Below are 18816 nucleotides of genomic sequence, written 5' to 3'. Positions count from 1 at the left end.
AAAGACCATTCTTAGCTGGTGAGCTGCCCAAGAAACAGGCAGCAGGCCAGATTAGCTGGCCCCTGCTTTCCACAGAGGAGCTAGGGCTGCAGGATGAGGGAGAATCATTTTTTTAACTTTACATATACTCTCGTACTCTCTGGTTTTGTTACTATGGACATATGTTACTTTGACAACAGCAAAAAAAATTTTTTTAATATTTAAAAATTATACAGAATTTTTGTGGTGTGCATGGGAATGCTTACAACACGTTAAGTGGCATGAGGTTTACTATATCTAGGCATGATGTGATAATCCTATTAAAAAGCTTATATACACAGCCAAAAGACTGGAAAGAAATACAAAAATCTCTAAGTGGGGGGATTGTGGATAACTGCTTTTGTTTTTCTCCTTCGTGGTTTTCTGAATTTGCTACATTTTTCCCATGGGCATGTCTTACTTTTTTAATGGGGAAGGGGGAGGAAGAGCCAGTTAACCTCCCTCCCCTATAATTCCCCTAAACAAATAAATTTAAAAATAATAAAAGAGGAAAGGAACCGTTTCCTGTCACGTTAAGATGTGGTGGCAGTTTTCCTGCTCAAACCCCTGTCCCTCAGCCCATGGCCATCTCAGCAGGGAAGGGAAAGCGGCCTCCCTGCTGACAGGGGATCTTGGGGTAGGATTTCCCTCTGCGAAGCCACCCCCTGTTATTTAATCAGGAAGAGAGGCTTCTTTTGGCCAAGTGGAGGCAATGACTTCCAGTCAGTGCCGAGGACGTCCGCCTATAAAGACGAGCAAGAAGGCTGTCCCGGGACAGCTGCCAAGGGAAGGATTAGAAACATGTTCTCGAGTCCAGTTAAGTTAAGGAATCCCAAAGGGGACACACTGCAACTTAACCAAAGAGCGACGGCCAGACCCAGACCTCGAGCCACCTGTGCAGCAGGTACCTTGTTCTTCAGCATCCCCTTGGGGCCAACCACGTTTTCAAATATGTGCTTCCCCACGTGGGCGTCCACTGCAGAGAGGGGATCATCAAAGAGGTAGATGTCGGAGTCGCAATACACGGCCCGGGCCAGGCTCACACGTTGCTTCTGGCCGCCAGACAGGTTCACGCCCTGGGGAGAGACGGAAGGGTGGGCCTCCTGGGAAGCAGAGACAGACAGAGGGGGCCACCTGCTCGGGATGCAGGAGACGGCGGCCAGAGGCCCTTCAGGCTGCACCCGCCACCCACGGATGGAGCAGGCGGCAACGGCGTGAGATCACACCTGCACCGATGTGGGTTCAAGTCCCGGCAGGGGGTTTGGCCTCAACTGTAAAACAGGCAAAGAGAAAACCTGAGCCTCCGGGCACTGCTGAGCAGGGCACTCGGCACAGTTGGGAAAGGGAGGCTGGTGGCACCAAACAGTGCTAGCTACAGGGAGGGCTCCTGATCTTGGAGTCTGGTTCTTACTCTGGATCACTCACTGGTGAAGCCACACAGTCAAGGCAGGCTGTGCCCTGGGGGTGCTGCAATCCAGCCTGTGTCCCACTCGCCGGCAGGAAGGGCACCATTTTCTAATTTGAACCAGGGCGCACAGCCCACACAGCCCTCCTGCAACAGATAACCCAGCATGACTTCCATATCTGGCTGGAATCAAAGTGGACATGGGCTAACTGCCCAGCCCCTCTCCCAAGAGATGCCCATCCTCTCCATGCTCTGAGGTGGGGTCCTGGCAGCCAGGTTCATATTGAGGGTCCCTCTGGCCACAGCTTGTTGGCCCAGGGCAGATACCAGACCCAAACTAAGCCAATCACATCCTCTCCCTCCAGAATTTGGAACTGGGACCTAAACAGCGGAAGTGAGGAGTCTCCAAGTGGCAGAAACAGACACTTGTGAAAAAAAGGGACAAAGCTGCGCAGAAAAGCAGAGACAAAAGACAGAGGGGAACCAGGTTGCCTGTCCTAGGTTGCCTGTGAGCCCCACCACATTCCAGCCCTTGGATTCCAGGAGATGCATTTGTATCCTTAAACTCAGTTCTCACTGAGTTATTTTCTGCTTATACTAGCAATAACTCAGGCTCCTTTTCTACTTGAAAACCCAGAAAACCCTAGGAATTTGTTTTTTCTTTCCAAGGAGCTGCAGATTTCCCTCAAATAAAAGAAATCATTCACCAACTAGGAAAGCTGGTGGAGCCACTGTCTAGTAACTAAAAGCAAAGATGGGAAAACTCTTCATTGCAGCTGTAGAACATTCACACTCCCCGAGCGCACACGACGTAACCACTAGGGGGCACTCGAGCAAGCCAGCCAGGCAGAGGGGAAAGCACATGCAAAGGCCCTGAGGTGGGAAGGGGCTCAGGCAAGTCTTTTGGCCTCCTTTTCCTCAACCATTACATAGGGTTAACAGTAAATCCCATCTCATGGCTTTCTGTAAGGACAAAATACGTATAAAATGTTTAGCACAGTGCCTGGCTCATAGTAATTACTCAGTAAGTGTTAGATATTGTATTATTTTTACCATTATCACAGTTTTTTTTTTTTTTTTTTTTTTTTTTTCTGTGGTACGTGGGCCTCTCACTGTTGTGGCCTCTCCCATTGCGGAGCACAGGCTCCGGACGCGCAGGCCCAGCGGCCATGGCTCATGGGCCCAGCCGCTCCGCGGCATGTGGGATCCTCCCAGACCGGGGCGCGAACCCGGTTCCCCTGCATCGGCAGGCGGACGCGCAACCACTGCGCCACCAGGGAAGCCCCATTATCACAGTTTTGAAAGGAACTGTGTACATTTCAATCATTGACACCCCTCTTCTCTGTATTGTGCCCTTGGTCATGTGACAAAGTCACATGACTGCAAAGGTAGAGTGCACTTCCTGGTCCCTTGTCTTTGGGCTGAACCAAGTGATTTGCTTTGTGGGTAGAAAGGACAGTGTGCTTTAAGGGACATCACATTTTTTTTGTTGTTCTCTTGGGCTTCTGCTGCCGCCATTAGAAGAGCTTCCCCCCATGGAGCTGCCGCCCCCTCACCTAGGCCCTAGCAAGAAGCCACATGGGGCAGACCTGAGCCAACCCACAGCCCGGAGCCAGGATCAGCTGGCCGGCAACATGGAGCAGAGCCACCCAGCTGAGCCCAGCCTGGGTCACCAGTCACAGTCGACTCACCCATAAGTAGGAGAGTGTTTAACATCATAAGCCATTCAGATTTTGTAGTTGTTTGTTACACAGCAATAGCTGACTGATACAGGGGCCATGCTGAAGCCTACTGACCTTCTCACCAATCTCTGTCCGGTCCCCACTGGGCAGGATTTCCAGGTCTGGGAGGAGGGCACAGGCTTCTATCACAGCCTTATAATACCGTTCCTGTAGCTGGCGTCCAAAAAGGATGTTTTCTCGGAGAGAAACATTCTGAATCCAGGCCTGCTGGGGGACGTAGGCCACTGAACCCTAGGAGGAAAGCGGAGAAGGCAGCAAGACAGACAGATTTGGTGAACAAGACAGCAGCCAGCCTACCCACCCACCAGGAGGGCCCTGCTTCACAAGACATTTTCATCACATCTATGGTTTTAACAAGAGGGAAGCCGAGTCCCAAAGGACTACAGTCACCAGGGCTGGGATCAGAGCCCATACTAGGTCAATCACTAGCCCCAACATTAGGAGTTCGAGAGCTGAAATCCTCATTGATGAAATTACACTTACATGTTTAGTAACTATTCACTGAATGCCTACAGCAGCGAAAAAAACACTTAGCTCCACTATATTGTACACCTGTAACTTATAAAATATTGTACATCAACTATACTTCAATTTTAGAAATTAAAAATAAAATAAAATAAATTTTTAAATAAACAAAAACCTCCTAACTCCCAAGAATGGGAAGTACCTGAATGATGAACGAAAATGGTTTGATTATTGTTGTGGTAAATGCTAAGAGAGAAAAATATGAGACTTTTAAAAAGTCCTTTAAAAAGGGAGACTTAACCTATAATGGAAAAGAATCTGAAAAAGAGTATATATATATACACATACGGCTGAATAACTTTGCTGTACACCAGAAACTAACACAACATTGTAAATCAACTGTACATCAATAAAAAAATAATATTTTTTTTAAAAGGGAGACTTAGGGACTTCCCTGGTGGCACAGTGGTTAAGAATCCACCCGCCAACGCAAGGGACACGGGTTCGAGCTCTAGTCCGGGAAGATCCCACATGCCGCAGAGCAACTAAGCCCGTGCGCCACAACTACTGAGCCCACGCACGCTAGGGCCCGTGCTCCGCAACAAGAGAAGCCACCACAATGAGAAGCCCGTGCACCACAATGAAGAGTAGCCCCCGCTCACTGCAACTAGAGAAAGCCCGCATGAAGCAAAGAAGACCCAGCGCAGCCAAAAATAAATTTTAAAAAATTTTTAAAGAAAATAAAATTAAAAGGGAGACTTAGTTTGGGACATCAGGGAAGGAGTCCTTGAGGAAATTTCCTTGATGAAATTTAACCAAGGATGTCTGTATAAAAGTTGTCCATTTCTAAAGTGGTTGTCATTATTTCCACATAATATAAGGTGTCAAGAGTGGCATGAGAATAAAGGCTGGGGGAGGGCACTTGTTTCACGTATTTTAGTAATTGAAAAAAAATTTTAAACAAGCACTGACAGGTGAAAATAATTTGGTCTGATAAAGAGAAGAGGGAAGAGCATTTCAGTCGGAGGAACAGCACGTGCAAAGGCCTGGAGATGAGAGGAACTCGGCAAGTTCAAGAAGCAAGAAGCCTGGTGTGACGGGAACATGCTGTGAGGGGAAGACAGACAGGAACGAGCTGGGAGGCAGGGGAAGGCAGGAGGGCTGGTGGTCCTAGTGAGGAGTATGGGCTTCACTGGAAAGGCAAAGGGGAGCCATCAAAGATTCTTCAAAAAGGGATTCTAGGAGGACAAGGTTGGGAATGGAACCCAGGTAACCCAACTCTTCTCCTTCATTCTCAGATAAATAACCAAACTGCTGACTCCAGCCTCCTAAATTAAAGGGGCCAAACTGTCACAAAGCCTCACTGTACAACCCACAGATAATTCAGACACAGTATGCACAAGCCCTACCAACTAAGATATTCAGAGAAAAATAAACATTTTAGACACATTTCTAACACTCCCCTTACCAAGGCAAAATAACCAGTCACAAATAAATCTATAACCTTATCAAACCAAATACTCAAGCACCCTCACTTTTTAGATCCATCATATCTTTGTATTTAAAGCGTTTTTACTTTAAAACAGTGGTTCTCTCCTGGGGGCAATTTTGCCCCCCCAGGGCACATCTGACAATGTCTAGAGACACTTTTGATTGCCACAACTGGGAGAAGGGAAGAGTGCCACTGGCATCTAGTGGGTAGTGGTCAGGGATGCTGCTAACACCCTACAATGCACATGACAGCCTCCACAGCAGAGATTACCTGGCCTGACATATCAATAGGGCTGCAGTTGTGGAAACCCGGGGTTAGTGAAACAGAACGCAATGTGGATCCCACCGTGATTTGGAATTTTCTTCCATTAACCTAGCTCACATTGCCCACTAATCTTACTTTATAATGTATATTTGCAAGTAATGACAGGTCATTTCTTAAAACAACAGCTAAATGTCATTAGTCTGGACCCAACTATTGTAATATGCGCTGTCTCTAAGGCACACTAGGCTCAAGGGCATCATATAATCAACAAAGGATTTTGCTCTGAAATGAAAACAACGGCACAAACCAGCATCCCCAAAAGTAGATTCCAGGAGACAGTAATTTTAGGGATTTAAGGAGTTGCTACACAGACAACAAAAAGATGCAGACAAATGTGTCTGGGACATGCTGGATTAACCAAAGTTAAATAGGTTTTTTTCTCCTTGTAGGACTTCTCAGAGCCTTTACTTTATTCATGTTTCTTATAAGACTCCAAGAGGGAGGGAATCAGAATATGCAGTATTTCCCAAGCTGGTTTGAGCCCAGGACTCTTTATTCCCCAAATATCCTGCAAGATGAGTTTGAGTTTGACGGAGACCATGCTCCAGGAAATGCTTATCGAGTGCCCACTACATGCCGGGCACTATTCTAGGTGCTGAGACACAGCAGGAAATAAATGACACCACAATCTTGCCTCCTAGGATGGCACAGAGAAGAGGAGAAAGAATGAAGCTCTTCCCACTTGATTAACAAGGTCGTCATAAAAGAGAACACAATGTTGCCCTTGGCCTCCCCCTTGGCCATTAGTTACCCCACCCCCACCCAGGCCTCCTACCTTGATAGCCACGTGTCCCTCCACCTTGTCCATCTCAGCCAAGAGCGCTGAGAGCAGAGACGACTTCCCACAGCCCACCTGGCCCACCACGGCCACCAGGGAACCTTCCGGAATGGAGAAAGTGATGCTGAAACGACACGACACACCCTGGGGCTCAGCTGGGGGTGCTCGGCCCGCCCAAGCTGGATGGACCCCCGAGTGCAGAGAGAGACAGAAGGCAGGGCTGTCGCGAGCCTTTGAGGTCTGGAAACTCCTCCCGCCGCGTCTACGCTGAGCTTAGCTCAGGGAACTGTCTCAGAGGCCTCTGTGTCTGAGGCCCATGACATGTGCAGGGATGCACCTGCCTCTTAGAAAAGATCCCGCGGGACAGACCTGAGGGGCTGAGCCACAATAAGGGGGCCGAGCAGAGGGGATCAGCTTTGCCTGGGGGCGTGATGCAGGTGCCCAAGGGAGAGGACACCCCAAAACCAACTCTGGAGGAAGAGTGAGCGTGCCCCAGACCCAGGGGACAGCCTGAGGAAAGGCCCATGGGTGTGAAATCGCAGGTGTGATCAGGGGTGGACAGGTCGATGACACAAGATGAGGCAGGGAAAAGTAAGGCCAGTCCTGAAGAGGTAGGTGGGTGGCAGCCAGACCCAAAAGGGCCTCAAAGGACACGCTTCCCAGCTGGGAGCCATGTAGGGGTGAATCTGAGTTTCAGAAACACGTCTCTACAGAAACTGCCCTATGGCAGATAACAGTAATCGAAGTACAATAAAACAGGCTCAACACTGTCAGAGAGACTGGCCCCTCCAACGCAGACAGCAAAGTCGGAGCTGGGATTCCACCCACCCGGGGAAGAGCGGGTACGTCCAGGGCCTCCTTGGGTTCACCTACATCGGCTGCCTTCCAGCCACTGCTATTATGATTTCAACATATTGGTGGAAAGGCTGATGGATTTTGCTGCCATTGTTTAATTCTTGTGTACCCGTTGTGTGGTCACACTGATTGTTCTTTTGTTCTGTGACGAGAGGGGAATGGATTAAGGGGCCAGAACAGAACAGGAAGCCCGGTGAGGCAGCTCCTGTGATCGTCCAGGTGAGACAGGAATATTTTATAGGCTGAGGAGAAAAAAGGTTTGGATGGAGAAATTTGCGGGGGATTCAAGGGGTGAGGAAGGGTGACTGGAACAAGAAGGTAAGGTCTTTGAGACTGGAAGGAGGCAGGGATGGGGGCACAGGTACAGACGATTTAGTTGTGAAGCAGGACTAGAGAGAAAAGCTAAAATTGAAGCAGGCAGAAGTTAAGTTAGACACAAGAAAGAACTTCCTAAACAAGCAGTCCCATCAAGGGAGGTGTTAACACAGATTCTCTTCTCTGGAGAGTTTGACCCTTGCCCCTCCCCATGTCCCCAGATAAAATACAGCAGTAATTTGGCTACCCAGTTAAGGGAGCAATTATTTAGGGGCATGGAGGATAAACCTGGCCCCTAAAAATGTCCCATGTGGCCCTGTGTTTGGGGGACTCCTTAAGGAGGCTTAAAAGAGCCCCTGGGCAAGGCCTCCAGTCAGAAAGAAATCAGAGGCAATCGACAAGTTATCCAGGGAATCAGGTCAACTCCCTGGATCCTGTGATTTGGAAAAATAAGGACTGCGGTGGGCAGGGTCCCAGATGTGGAAATGGCGTGAGAAAGGGTAAGCCAGGCAGCTGGGGGACCTTGGAGAGGATGGAGAACAATCCATCCTGATAGCAAATGTGAGTGGACAAGAATTCTTTTCAGCTGACCCAAGCCTTCCTGCCACCAGTGGCGGCATCACAACCTCAGACCCAGCCTGGCCAATCAGTGCACTCAGTCTCTTCTGGCACAGTGACTGGCTCAGGGAGGGGCACATAACCCAACTTGGGCCAATAAGAGGCAAGTGGGTCTCCTGATGAGGCAGGAGGGATACTTGGAGTCAATGGGGGCCATCTGGATCATGAGGGGAGAGGACGTCTGAAAAGGAAGCCAGCACAGATGGAAGGGGAACAAAGACAAGATGGAGAGAGTCCTGATGGCATTGTCTGAGCCCCTGGATCAGTGTCCCTGAAAGGCAACCTTCTCAGTTATGTGAACCAGAAATTGTCCTTTGTTGCCTAAACCTATCCGCTATCTGCACAAGGTTTCTGTCACATACAGTCTGAGGGAACTCTCTGAGCCAGGCACACTCTCAGCTGCTTCTCCCTGAAGCCCAAGCAGGTGTGACTGGATCTATCTGACAGACGAGCCAAACTGGGGCTCAGAAAGGCAGTGACCTTATTCACGGTAACAGAGCTGGAACGTAGCTGGAATTCAAACTTGTGTTTGCCCAGAGCTCCGTGGCTTTCTCCACGTCCCACTTACCCATGCAGCGTGGGAGGGTCGCTCCTGGCCCAAGTGAACGTGGCATTCTTCACGGTGATGCTGTTTGTGGCCCCAGCTGGAAAGCACCAGAGACAATACGTCAGGCGTAGATGAAGCCCCGGCCTCAGCGTGAGCAGCACGCTCTTACTTTTTGTTTTTCCTAATCAAGTGGTTCAACTCCAGCTGCTAGCCACTCACGCTAGGCATTATCTGGTTACATCAGTCGCCGGTTCTAAAGAACTTCAACCAGCAGCTCTGGAGGCGGCCTCAGACCCAGAGAGCAGCAGGAAACCGCGAGAGGGCTCTGCCTTTGAGAGATAGGAGGCTGCACCATCTGGAAAGGTCGGGGGACCCCTGGGGGCCTCCCTCACTCAGTCTTGGGAGGTTCCAGCAGCTCTGGCTGGGTGGGTCGAAAAGAAGCCAAGGTCACAGGGCACAGGCAGGGCCCTCATGCAGAGGCCTGTCCATCAGCTTGGGCTGGCCCAGGGCCCTCACTACACCTCTGGGGCCCCTCCTTTATGTTCAAAGCGGGGTCCTTTGCCCTGAAACTCCTGGATTCCAGGGCAGCCTCCTAACCCACCTCCCTGCATCCCCCCCTCTCCCCCGCTCCCTCCAGACACCCTGCTCACATCACAGCAAGCCAGTCTTCCTAAAACACAGGTCACTGTAAACCATGCAAACTCAGGGATGGAACAGGAAGTTGGGAATCGTGGCAGAGGAGGGGGAGGGTGCTTAAGACGAAGCCTGCGTTATGTGGACCCTCTGTGATTCTAGCACCTCTGCCTTCATCTACTTTCGCCCCCCTTATTTTCTTTTTACTCCGTGCCCCTCACTTACAAAAACAACTTTTGACTCAATTACGAGCCAACTTAAAACCATCTAGAGAGAAGATGGGGGTGTTTTCAAGTTGTCAAATGAAGAAATTAATTCCCCCACCCATCAAAGAAACAAAAACTGTGGAGAGAGGAAGTTACTGGTTAACCTAACTTAACCTCCCCCTCCCCCATCCCCCCCGAAACAGAGAACAAGGAGGAAGCTGGAAGGTGCTATTAAAGGAATTTAAGAAAAGCCACTTTAGTCGGTCAAGCTAGAGGCTGCAAGATGTGGCCCAGAGCTGCCAAGGGGGCCCCACCTGGCACCCAGAGAATGTGGGTAAACATAAAGTCTAACCGCCCAGGAGACTGCCATCAGGGCAGGAAGTGGGGCTGAGGCCTGGGCTGAGGCCCAGGGGTTTTCCAATGTGACTCCTGTAGTGAGCTGTGAACAACTTCAAGAGCTCGAAACCTCCTCGGCTGCCCCAGATTTCAGCCCTGTGTTATGCAGGGAAATTTGACCCTGGTAGATGGCATCATTCTGCATCGTGCGTGCGTGTGCTCACATCTGTGTGTGTGTGTGTGTGTGTGCGCACATTCGTGCGTGAGTGATAAGTCTATAGCTATATCACAAAGCCCTGGCCTTATAACCTAGTTGTTCTCATGATGGAGGTTGTAGGGGAGGGAGAAGATCAGAAGTAAAGGTGGAGTTGATAAAGCATTGTGACATGCATTAGAAAATGGTTACTCGGGACAATGTGCAAAAAAGTAAATAAAACGCTTACTAATGCGCATAAAATACTTAACATACCACGGGCCAGGGACATCGGGAGGAAGATTCCAGCGAGCAGTGGTTCTCAACTCGGGGTGACTTTGATCCCCGAGGGATATGATGTCTGGGGACATTTTTAGTTGCCAAAACTGGGGTGGGTGCTACTGGCATCGAGTGGGTAGAGGCCAGGGGTGCTGCTCAACATCCTATAATGCACAGGACGCCCCCGCAGCAAAGTGATCTTGCCCCAAATGTCGGTGGTACTGAGGCTGAGGAACCCGGCCCCCAGGCCGATCGCCCCTCACACATACTGGTGAAGGAACGACCACCATGATCTTCGTTTGGCGGGCACTGTGCTGGGTGTTTTCACATCACTGAGGACACATCTGAATGCCTGCTAGGTGCCAGGCACCGCTCACACGTTATTACCAATATATACACACATTCATTCTTCTGACTGTACCTATTGGGCTCGGGAGCCAGACTGTGTGGGTTCAAATCCCCGTGCTGCCACTTCCTAGCTGGAGAACCACAGGCAAGTTACTTAACTTCTCTGTGCCTCACTTTCCTCGTCTGTAAAATGGGATTGATAATGGGATCAACCTCACAGGGCTGTGATGAGAACATTATGCAAAACAGAGAGTCCTTAGAACAATGACTGATACATAGTAGGTGCTCAATAAATCTCAGTGCAGAGATGCTCTACAGTGGGTGAGAGCACAGATTCTGCTGACGGGCTGCAGGTGTGAATCCTGACTCTACTTCTTATTGGCCATGCGAGTTACCCAGGTGAGTCTCCTCATATATAGGTGAGGGCCCCTCTCCTTGAGCTGCAGTGAGCAATGGACAGGTGAGTAGGGTGACGTCCTCAGGATGGGACATGCGTGGCGGGAGTGTCATTTCAGCAAAAGTGGTCACTACCATTAGTGCTATTAATATTTATTATTAAGTGCCTGGAAATCCCTGCTCAGGAGGGTTGACTGGCAAAGGATAAATTAATAAGCTACAAAAGAAACAAACCTACCAATAAAAATCCATGTAACACCCAGCCAAAGAAAGGCACCTTCATTTCCATTGCCCAGGTGGGGAAAGTGAGGCTCAGAGCACTGAAGTGACCTGCCCAAGGCTGCACAGCTAGTGGTGGTAGGGGGTTGGTCAATCTCCAACATCCTTGATTTGCCTGTCCATCTGCCCAGTATGGAATCAAAGCCCGGGCCCTGGAACCCAGCCCTCAGGGGCGGACCTCGCCCAGGGAGGCTGCCTCTCAGCAAGAAAGCAAGATCACAGAAGTGCAAGTTCACCCTCCTGGGAACACTAGGTAAGACCTCACCATCCACCCACTCTCCTAGGACACACCGTCTTTGATGGGCCATCGCTGGATGCTGTCGGGCTCCAGCTCCTCGTGGGAGAGGAAGATCCTGAGGCGCTTGAGGGAGACACTCGCCTACACAGAAAGCAACGACAAGGTGTAGTTATTTTGAAAAACGTCTCTGCAAAACAGACCGAGGCTAACTTACAGTGGTTTCCCCTGGGTGCGGAGGGGCCCACATCCTCCCTTTTTTCTGAAGGTTCTGCGGTGCCTACACCTTAGAATAAAAAACAAAAAGGGTTTTGGTTCTTGTTTGCTTTCCTTTAAAAGCCCACAACCGGTATTAAAAAAGACAGCGGGGGACTATCGTAGCTGACAAGGGACCTAAGAAACAACCGAAGGCAATGGCCCCATTTAAGACAAACTTGCGACTAGGAGATAAACGTGTCCTGGAGATTGAATGCATGGCACGGTGGTTACGGCCAACAATACTGTATAATAAACTTCAAAGCTGCTAAGAGACTAGAACTTAATGGCTCCCCCCAACAAAAAAAGAAATGATAATCGTGGCACGTGACAGGAGTGTAGCTGACGCTATGGTGATAACGGTATAGCAACATATCCACGGATCCAATCACCATGTTGCACACGTTGAACACAATGTGAATTATGGTTCAACAAAAATAAATTTAAAAAAAAGCAAAGGTCCTGGGCTTCCCTGGTGAAGCAGTGGTTGAGAGTCCGCCTGCCGATGCAGGGGACACGGGTTCGTGCCCCGGTCCGGGAAGATCCCACATGCCACGGAGCGGCTGGGCCCGTGAGCCATGGCCGCTGAGCCTGCACGTCCGGAGCCTGTGCTCCGCAACGGGAGAGGCCACAACAGTGAGAGGCCTGCTTACCGCAAAAAAAAAAAAAAAAAAAAAAAAAGCGAAGGTCCTGATTCAAACAGCCCAATGGTAAGGACATTTCTGAGATAATCCAAAAAATTTTAATATGAACTGGGTATTAAGAGATTACTGTTGTGTTAGGTATGATAATGGTGTTATACTTATGTAAGAAGAAATTCGTGCTGAAGTATTTATCGGTGAAATGCCAAGAGTTCTGTGATTTGCTTTAAAATTCTTCGGCAAAGAGAGAAAGGAATGAAAGGAAGGAGGAAGACAGAAAAACGATTAGACAAAGTAACTGTGGAAAATGTTGAATCTGGGTGACAGGCACATAGCATTCTCATGCTATTCGCACCACTTCTGTGTATATTTGAAATTGTTCGTAATAAGAAGGGGTTTTACTTGATTATTTTTTAAAAAAAACCTTGACCAGGGCTTGTACAACCAAATCTTAATCTTAATTTGTCTATGTGGCTGAGGAAAGGGTTTTCACGGGAAAATGTGCAAGGCTAGGGAGAAGAGTGTGACAAACGCTGTCGGCAGCAAAGTGCAGGAGCTTCAGATGGTGCAAGTGTGACTGAGCGGTTCCCTCTCGTTACAGAACCACCACAGGGACTGGGGGGATTCTAGGGGATCCAGCTGGGGTTTTTCAAATGGTGAGCCAAGGCCTGTGAATGGGTTGCAAAACCAATTCAGTGGGTCAAAAGCTGCATTTTTGAAGAAACAGAACAGGATAAGGTAGGGCAGGGTGGAACAGACTCAATCAGAATAGAAGAGGATCAAATGTTTCAGAAAGAATCTTGCAGAGCTTAGAACAGCCTAGTTGCAATAACTTGTTTCATATTCTCGAGGGTGTGCTGAGAAGTAAAACGTATGTCTTTCTTTGGGGCAGGACCAAAAAAGCACGAAGGCCACTGGTCTGGGCCTTGATAAGCCCCCCGGCCACAGTGGGACGGGTTGCCCAGAGGGAGCTGCATCCAGGGGGATTTTCATGCCCTTTTGCTTTGTTTCCCCCAGAGACCCCCTCTCTGAAGTTCCCCAGCCTCGCCTGTACCTGCACGATGCTGCTGATGACCATGGGGAGAATATTCAGGGGGAAGCGAAGGATGTTGAACAAGGCCAAGGACACGAAGGCCTTCTGGGCATCCAGGATGTTGTTCTTGTCGACGGTCACGTAGACGGCAAACGTACACAAGGCCACCTGCAAGCAGAAGGCCAAGTCAGAGTCCCAGTCACAGAAGCGGTGACACGCGCCCAGGGAACTTGCTCCAGCCTCCTGGTGTGAGCTGCAGGGGCTGACAACTGGCCTCTGGAGGCAGCAGAAATGCCCGAACAGTGTCTAGCACAGAGCAGGCACTCACTAAACACCCAGAGAACGAACTGGATAAACCAATGACCAGAAGCCAAAAGTCCGGGCCATTCCCACCGACATTCTCCGGGGGACACCGGATGCCATTCTCAGGGTCCCTCAGCATCACCAAGCATGACCCCACCTCCGGGTCTCTGTTCTTGCAGTTCCCCCTGCCCGAAACGACCTTTCTATCCAGACGGTGGCCTGGTTACTCCCTCTCCCGTTCCAAGATGCTGCCCTACCCAAAACAGCCCTGCTACTTCCCTCCATCCTTTTATCCTGGTTTATTTTTTTTAATAACACCTATCACTACCTTACATTGTAAGATTATAGGTATTTATTGTCTGTCTCCTGCAGTGTGAAATGCAAACTCCACAAAGGCAAGGACTTTTGTTCACAGCTGTATCCTCAAGGGCCTAGAATGACCCCAGGCACATAGGAGCACGGAGACCTCACGTTAAGTCACCTCCTCTCCCCGTGCCTCCGACATCTCATCAGTGAAATGGATGTGGGGGATTCGTTATACTGTTGAAAGCTCCTTCCAGCTCAGAGTATAGGGTTTTATACCCCTAGGAAAGGAACATAGGTTTTCAAAAAAAAAAAAAAAAAAAGAAAGAAAGAAAAAGGGGGAAAAAAGGAAAACAAACAGCCAAGGGTCCCCCACAAAGTCAGACCTGCCTTAAGCCTTGCAGTGGGGCCTGGGATTTCAATTCCCAGGCAATCAGAATTGGGGTTCGGTTGTTTGAGACAGCAGCACCTCCCCTCCCTCGCCAGGAAAAAGGAAGGACCCCTGAATAATCCAAGGCTGGGCTGCGTAGCTTAGGAGGGAAAAGATCAACAGGTGGATCTCCATGCCCCGCCCACCTGTTGGCCCCCAAGCAGTGCCAGGTGTTGCCAGAGGAGGCTAATAACATCCCCCCTGAGATCACCTGGTATACACCACCAAAGCAATCTGGAAAACCGTGCACCCTGGCAGATGGGCAAAAGTCTCTATCCCATGCTAGTCCCAGGCGCCAAGAGCCATTAAAGGCTTTCCCTAGGGGAAACAAATTGCCCGGGACCTCATTCTTGAGCTCAGGGCAGATGTCCGGCAATCAGGAGACTGCGGAGTGGCCAAGATTCTAGTGTGGATGCGGTCCAGGGTATTTTCAGGGTCTCAGCTGCCTCATTTCTTTGTTACCTATTAAAAGGTCCTACATCTTAAAAATTAAATCCATGAGCTCTGCCTGTTTATCAGCTGTGTGACCCTGAGCTGTGATGTCACCTCAGCTCTCCAAAGGCGCCTCTGTTTTTCCATCTATAAAATGGGGATCATGATACGTATTCGCAGGGCTTCTGGCACCAAGGAATCAGGCACTTGTGCAGAGTGCTTAGCCCTGTGCCTGGGGCACCGTAAAATGCAGTAGATGGTGGCTGTTTTATTTCTTGTTTCAGGACTTGGTCCAAACTCCTTGGACTATTTTTCCAAAGAGTCTATTAACTGGGTCCCAAGAACAAGGCACTGGAAAGCAGAGCTGGCTCCTGTTCTGGTTCTGACATTAACGAGCGAGGGGACCCTGAGGGAAGACACAGAAATGTTCCAGGATCCTTGGCCAAGAGAGAGGTTAGATGCTCAAAAAGCCACTGACACCCGATCCCTGGGATGGCTGCACACACAGGTCCCCTCCTCCAGGTAGTGATGACGCACTTGCCTCTTAGCCAGGGATTCTCCTCACTCAAAACTCTCTAAACACATCCACGCAGGGGAACAGTATTCAGCCATAAAAAGGAATGAAGTGCTGACTTCACTACGACATGGATGGACGAACCCAGAAAACATGATGCTAAGTAAAAGGAGACAGACACAGAGGCCACACATGTTATATGATTCCATTAAAATGAAATATCCAGAAAAGGCAAATCTACAGAGACAGAAGGTAGATTAGTGGGTGCCCGGGGATGGGGGGAACAGCGGGGATGGGAGTGACTGCCAGCAAGTACAGGGCTTCCTTCTGGGGTGATGAAAGTGCTCTGGAATTAGACAGTGGAGATGGTTGCCCAACCTTGTGAATATACTAAACACCACTGAACTGTACACATAGAAGTGGTGAATTATATGTCAATAAAAATAATAAATTTTTTAAAAAAATAATCTCTCCAAAATCAGTCTATTTTACTCAGTATAGAAGCCAAAGTCTTGACTCAGGCTCCAGGGGCCACCTGATGCATAAATGTCGCTTTTCTGAACTCTTGTGCCCTCCTCTCCTCCCACTCTCCCACCTCCTTCCCTCTGTTCCAGCCCCGCTTGCCTCCAAGATTATTCCTTTCTGGGGCAGCACAGTCCTGCCTCAGGGCCTCTCACTCTTCCCTCTCCCTGGTCAGATTCCTGACCTCCATTAGGTTAAGACTCAAGTATCACCTTCTCAGTGAAGGCTCTGATCATCCCTTTTTTTGTTGTTGTTTGTTTGTTTGTTTTTTGGCTGCGCTGTACAGCATGGGGGATCCTAGTTCCCTGACCAGGGATCAAACCCGTGCCCCCTGCAGTGGAAGCACACAGTCTTAACCACTGGACCGCCACGGAAGTCCCGTGATCATCCTATTTAAAAACTGCAAGCCCTCCCTATCACTCTAACCAGAACCTTTCTTTCCCATAGCACTTATGACAGTTTAGCATACTATATGTTTATCATGCCTGGTGTGCATTATCTGTCTCTCCCAGTTAGAATGAATGAACACTCCATGAGCGTGCGTATTTTTGTCTTTAGTATTCACTGCTCTATCATCAGTGCCTAGGACAGCACCTGGATCATGGCAGATACCCAGGAAATGTTTGTGGGTGGGTGGATGGATGGGTGGGTAGACAGGTGGATGGAGAGGTAGGTAGATGGATGGGTAGGTAGGTGGATGGATTTGCCCAAGGGCGAGAAAGTACACACTCAAGGGTGTCTCTTCAGCAACAGAGAAAATCAGGCCTCAGGCATCTCACCACCAGAATATCCCAGCTCCACTGGCCCAACTGATAGGGTGGCTGCTGGCAGCTCAGGAAGCGCATTAAGAGGGAGAAACATCGCGTGGCCCCCGTCAGATCCACATCATCCACTTCTCCAGGAAGCAGAGGTCACTCATTCATCCATCAGTTATTAATTGGGCACCTACTGTGTGCCAGGCACTGTGTGAGGCAGTCTTGGAGATCCTGAGACGCACGGTCTAGTGGGGAACAGATATGCACCAGGGTCTCTCTAGCACGAGTGTCTGCAAGTGTGTGGAGGCGGCCGGGGAGCTGGGGTTTGCTACAGCCTTATAAAGGGTGAGGGTCCAGGATGCGAAAAGTCCTTTGCAAACAAGGAAGACTACCGCCCCCCTCTAAGTGCTAAAAGAGCCTCCCCCCATGCTGAGAAATGGGGCAAATGACGGAATCAACTTCCCCAGCCCAACCCCTAAAAATCTGCCATCTCTCCATGAGGACATCTGTCCCTTCTGCCTGGTCGGCATCCACTCTTGTTGCTGGTAACAACACGTCAGTTTTCCTTGGAGAGCTGAACCTCCCCCAACCTCAGTCCATAAGCTTCAGCCACAGATGAACTGCCCACACCGGACCCGACCCCAATCTCCAAAGAAGCCACATGACCCAGGCCTGGCCAATCCAAGCATCCCTGCTCCCTGGCCCCAGTGATTCAGGGACAAGCATGCAGCCAACCACAACCAATGAGACTCAACCCCACAGCTTTGCAGGAACTAATGGGAAAAGGGGAGCTCTCTCCTTGGTTACTGTGGTTACTGAGATGACAGAATCAACTGTAATCACGTGGCGAGTTCCCATCTGACACAGAAACCACCATGGAGAAAGCAGAGCTGGGAGACAGAGGAGGAATTATACCCAACATTATCGCTGGAGCACCTAGGTCCAGCCACACCCGAGACCCCAGTCGTGCTTAAAACCAGCACCTTCCTAGACTTTTCAGTTTTGTGACTCAAAAATCTCCCTTTCGTTTTTTTACTCTAGTGGACCTACCTTAGGTTTCTGCCACTTGCAAGACAGTTCCTGACTAATACAGTTTATTCAAATCTTCTGTCCATTCATTTAGTCAGTCATTCCTCTACATACACCTAGTGAGTGGGTACCATTTGCCAAGTCCTCTATGTTCTAGGGATACAGCAAAAAAAGACAAGGTCCATGTATGTTCTGGTCAGCAGAGAACTGCACAACAGGTAATTAGCATATGGAATGATAATTATTCTAAAGAAGGGACGGACACACAAGGCACAGAGAAGGCAAGAAGCTCACAAATCTTCCAAGAGAGCAAATGCTAAATACTGACAGGGATGCTATTTTAGGAAAGTGCACTAGGTGGACGTGAGTACACGATAAATGCCAGGCTCTATATTCCAGAAAAACAGTCCCATCAATCCTGCCACATGGCATCCCCATTCCTGCCTGACCTCCCCAGGCCTCTGTCTTCCATCACACCTACCAGTGGGTAAACACCACATCATCCTTGAAGTGCAGGAATTCACCAGTGGAAAGCACATGCAAACACCTTCCAAGGGAACCTAAGGCCACATATTTTATCCTAATGTAGTCAGAGGCTTCAGTGTCTCGGTCAGGGCCGAGGTCCCCGACTGGCCCCTGGGCTCATCTGTTTCATGCCAAACAGCTGAACCAACACCGTCTCTGGAAGCCCATCATCATCCAAAAACTTAATGGCAGATTCAAGGTCAAGAAAAGCCAGTCCCACTCTTAAGCATCTCTTGCTGTGGCCTCCTAACAGAAGCCAGGGCAGGAGATGATATTTGAAGGGTTAGCAGTGTGGGTGACAAGCTGGAAACTGCAGATTTTGTCAGAGGATCTGATGTACAGAGCAAAGGGTTACAGGGAAAGTGGGAAAGGTCCCCTTCGTCCTAAGTGTAACACAACCCACCGACTAAACCTTATTGCCTGACCCTTCTGACTGAAGATCTTTTTTCTTATTTTAAAAAATGCAGGGCTTCCCTGGTGGCGCAGTGGTTGGGAGTCCGCCTGCCGATGCAGGGGACGCGGGTTCGTGCCCCGGTCCGGGAAGATCCCACGTGCCGCGAAGCGGCTGGGCCCGTGAGCCATGGCCGTTGGGCCTGCGCGTCCGGAGCCT

General features: G+C 49.6%; 1 protein-coding gene across 9 annotated transcripts in view; it reads right to left on the bottom strand.

The window, feature by feature from the left end:
- ABCC1 (ATP binding cassette subfamily C member 1 (ABCC1 blood group)) overlaps positions 1-18816 on the bottom strand; it is a 162165-nt gene that overhangs the window by 49178 nt on the left and 94171 nt on the right. For all 9 annotated transcript variants that reach the window (XR_003682852.2, XR_003682853.2, XR_003682854.2 and 6 more), the window contains exons 13-18: positions 13415-13561; positions 11521-11608; positions 8581-8656; positions 6222-6348; positions 3220-3396; positions 927-1094 (exon numbers count right to left, since the gene is read on the bottom strand). Coding sequence is in view for 5 of the 9 variants with exons in the window: in XM_028498745.2 (XP_028354546.1) it covers positions 927-1094; positions 3220-3396; positions 6222-6348; positions 8581-8656; positions 11521-11608; positions 13415-13561 (783 nt within the window). In the remaining 4 variants the exon portion in view is untranslated. The remainder of the gene's footprint in view (positions 1-926; positions 1095-3219; positions 3397-6221; positions 6349-8580; positions 8657-11520; positions 11609-13414; positions 13562-18816) is intronic.

Source organism: Physeter macrocephalus, chromosome 14 (assembly GCF_002837175.3).
Source record: "Physeter macrocephalus isolate SW-GA chromosome 14, ASM283717v5, whole genome shotgun sequence".
Lineage (NCBI taxonomy): Eukaryota > Metazoa > Chordata > Mammalia > Artiodactyla > Physeteridae > Physeter > Physeter macrocephalus.
Note: the sequence above shows the minus strand (reverse complement) of the source record. Positions and strands in the feature narration are given on the sequence as shown.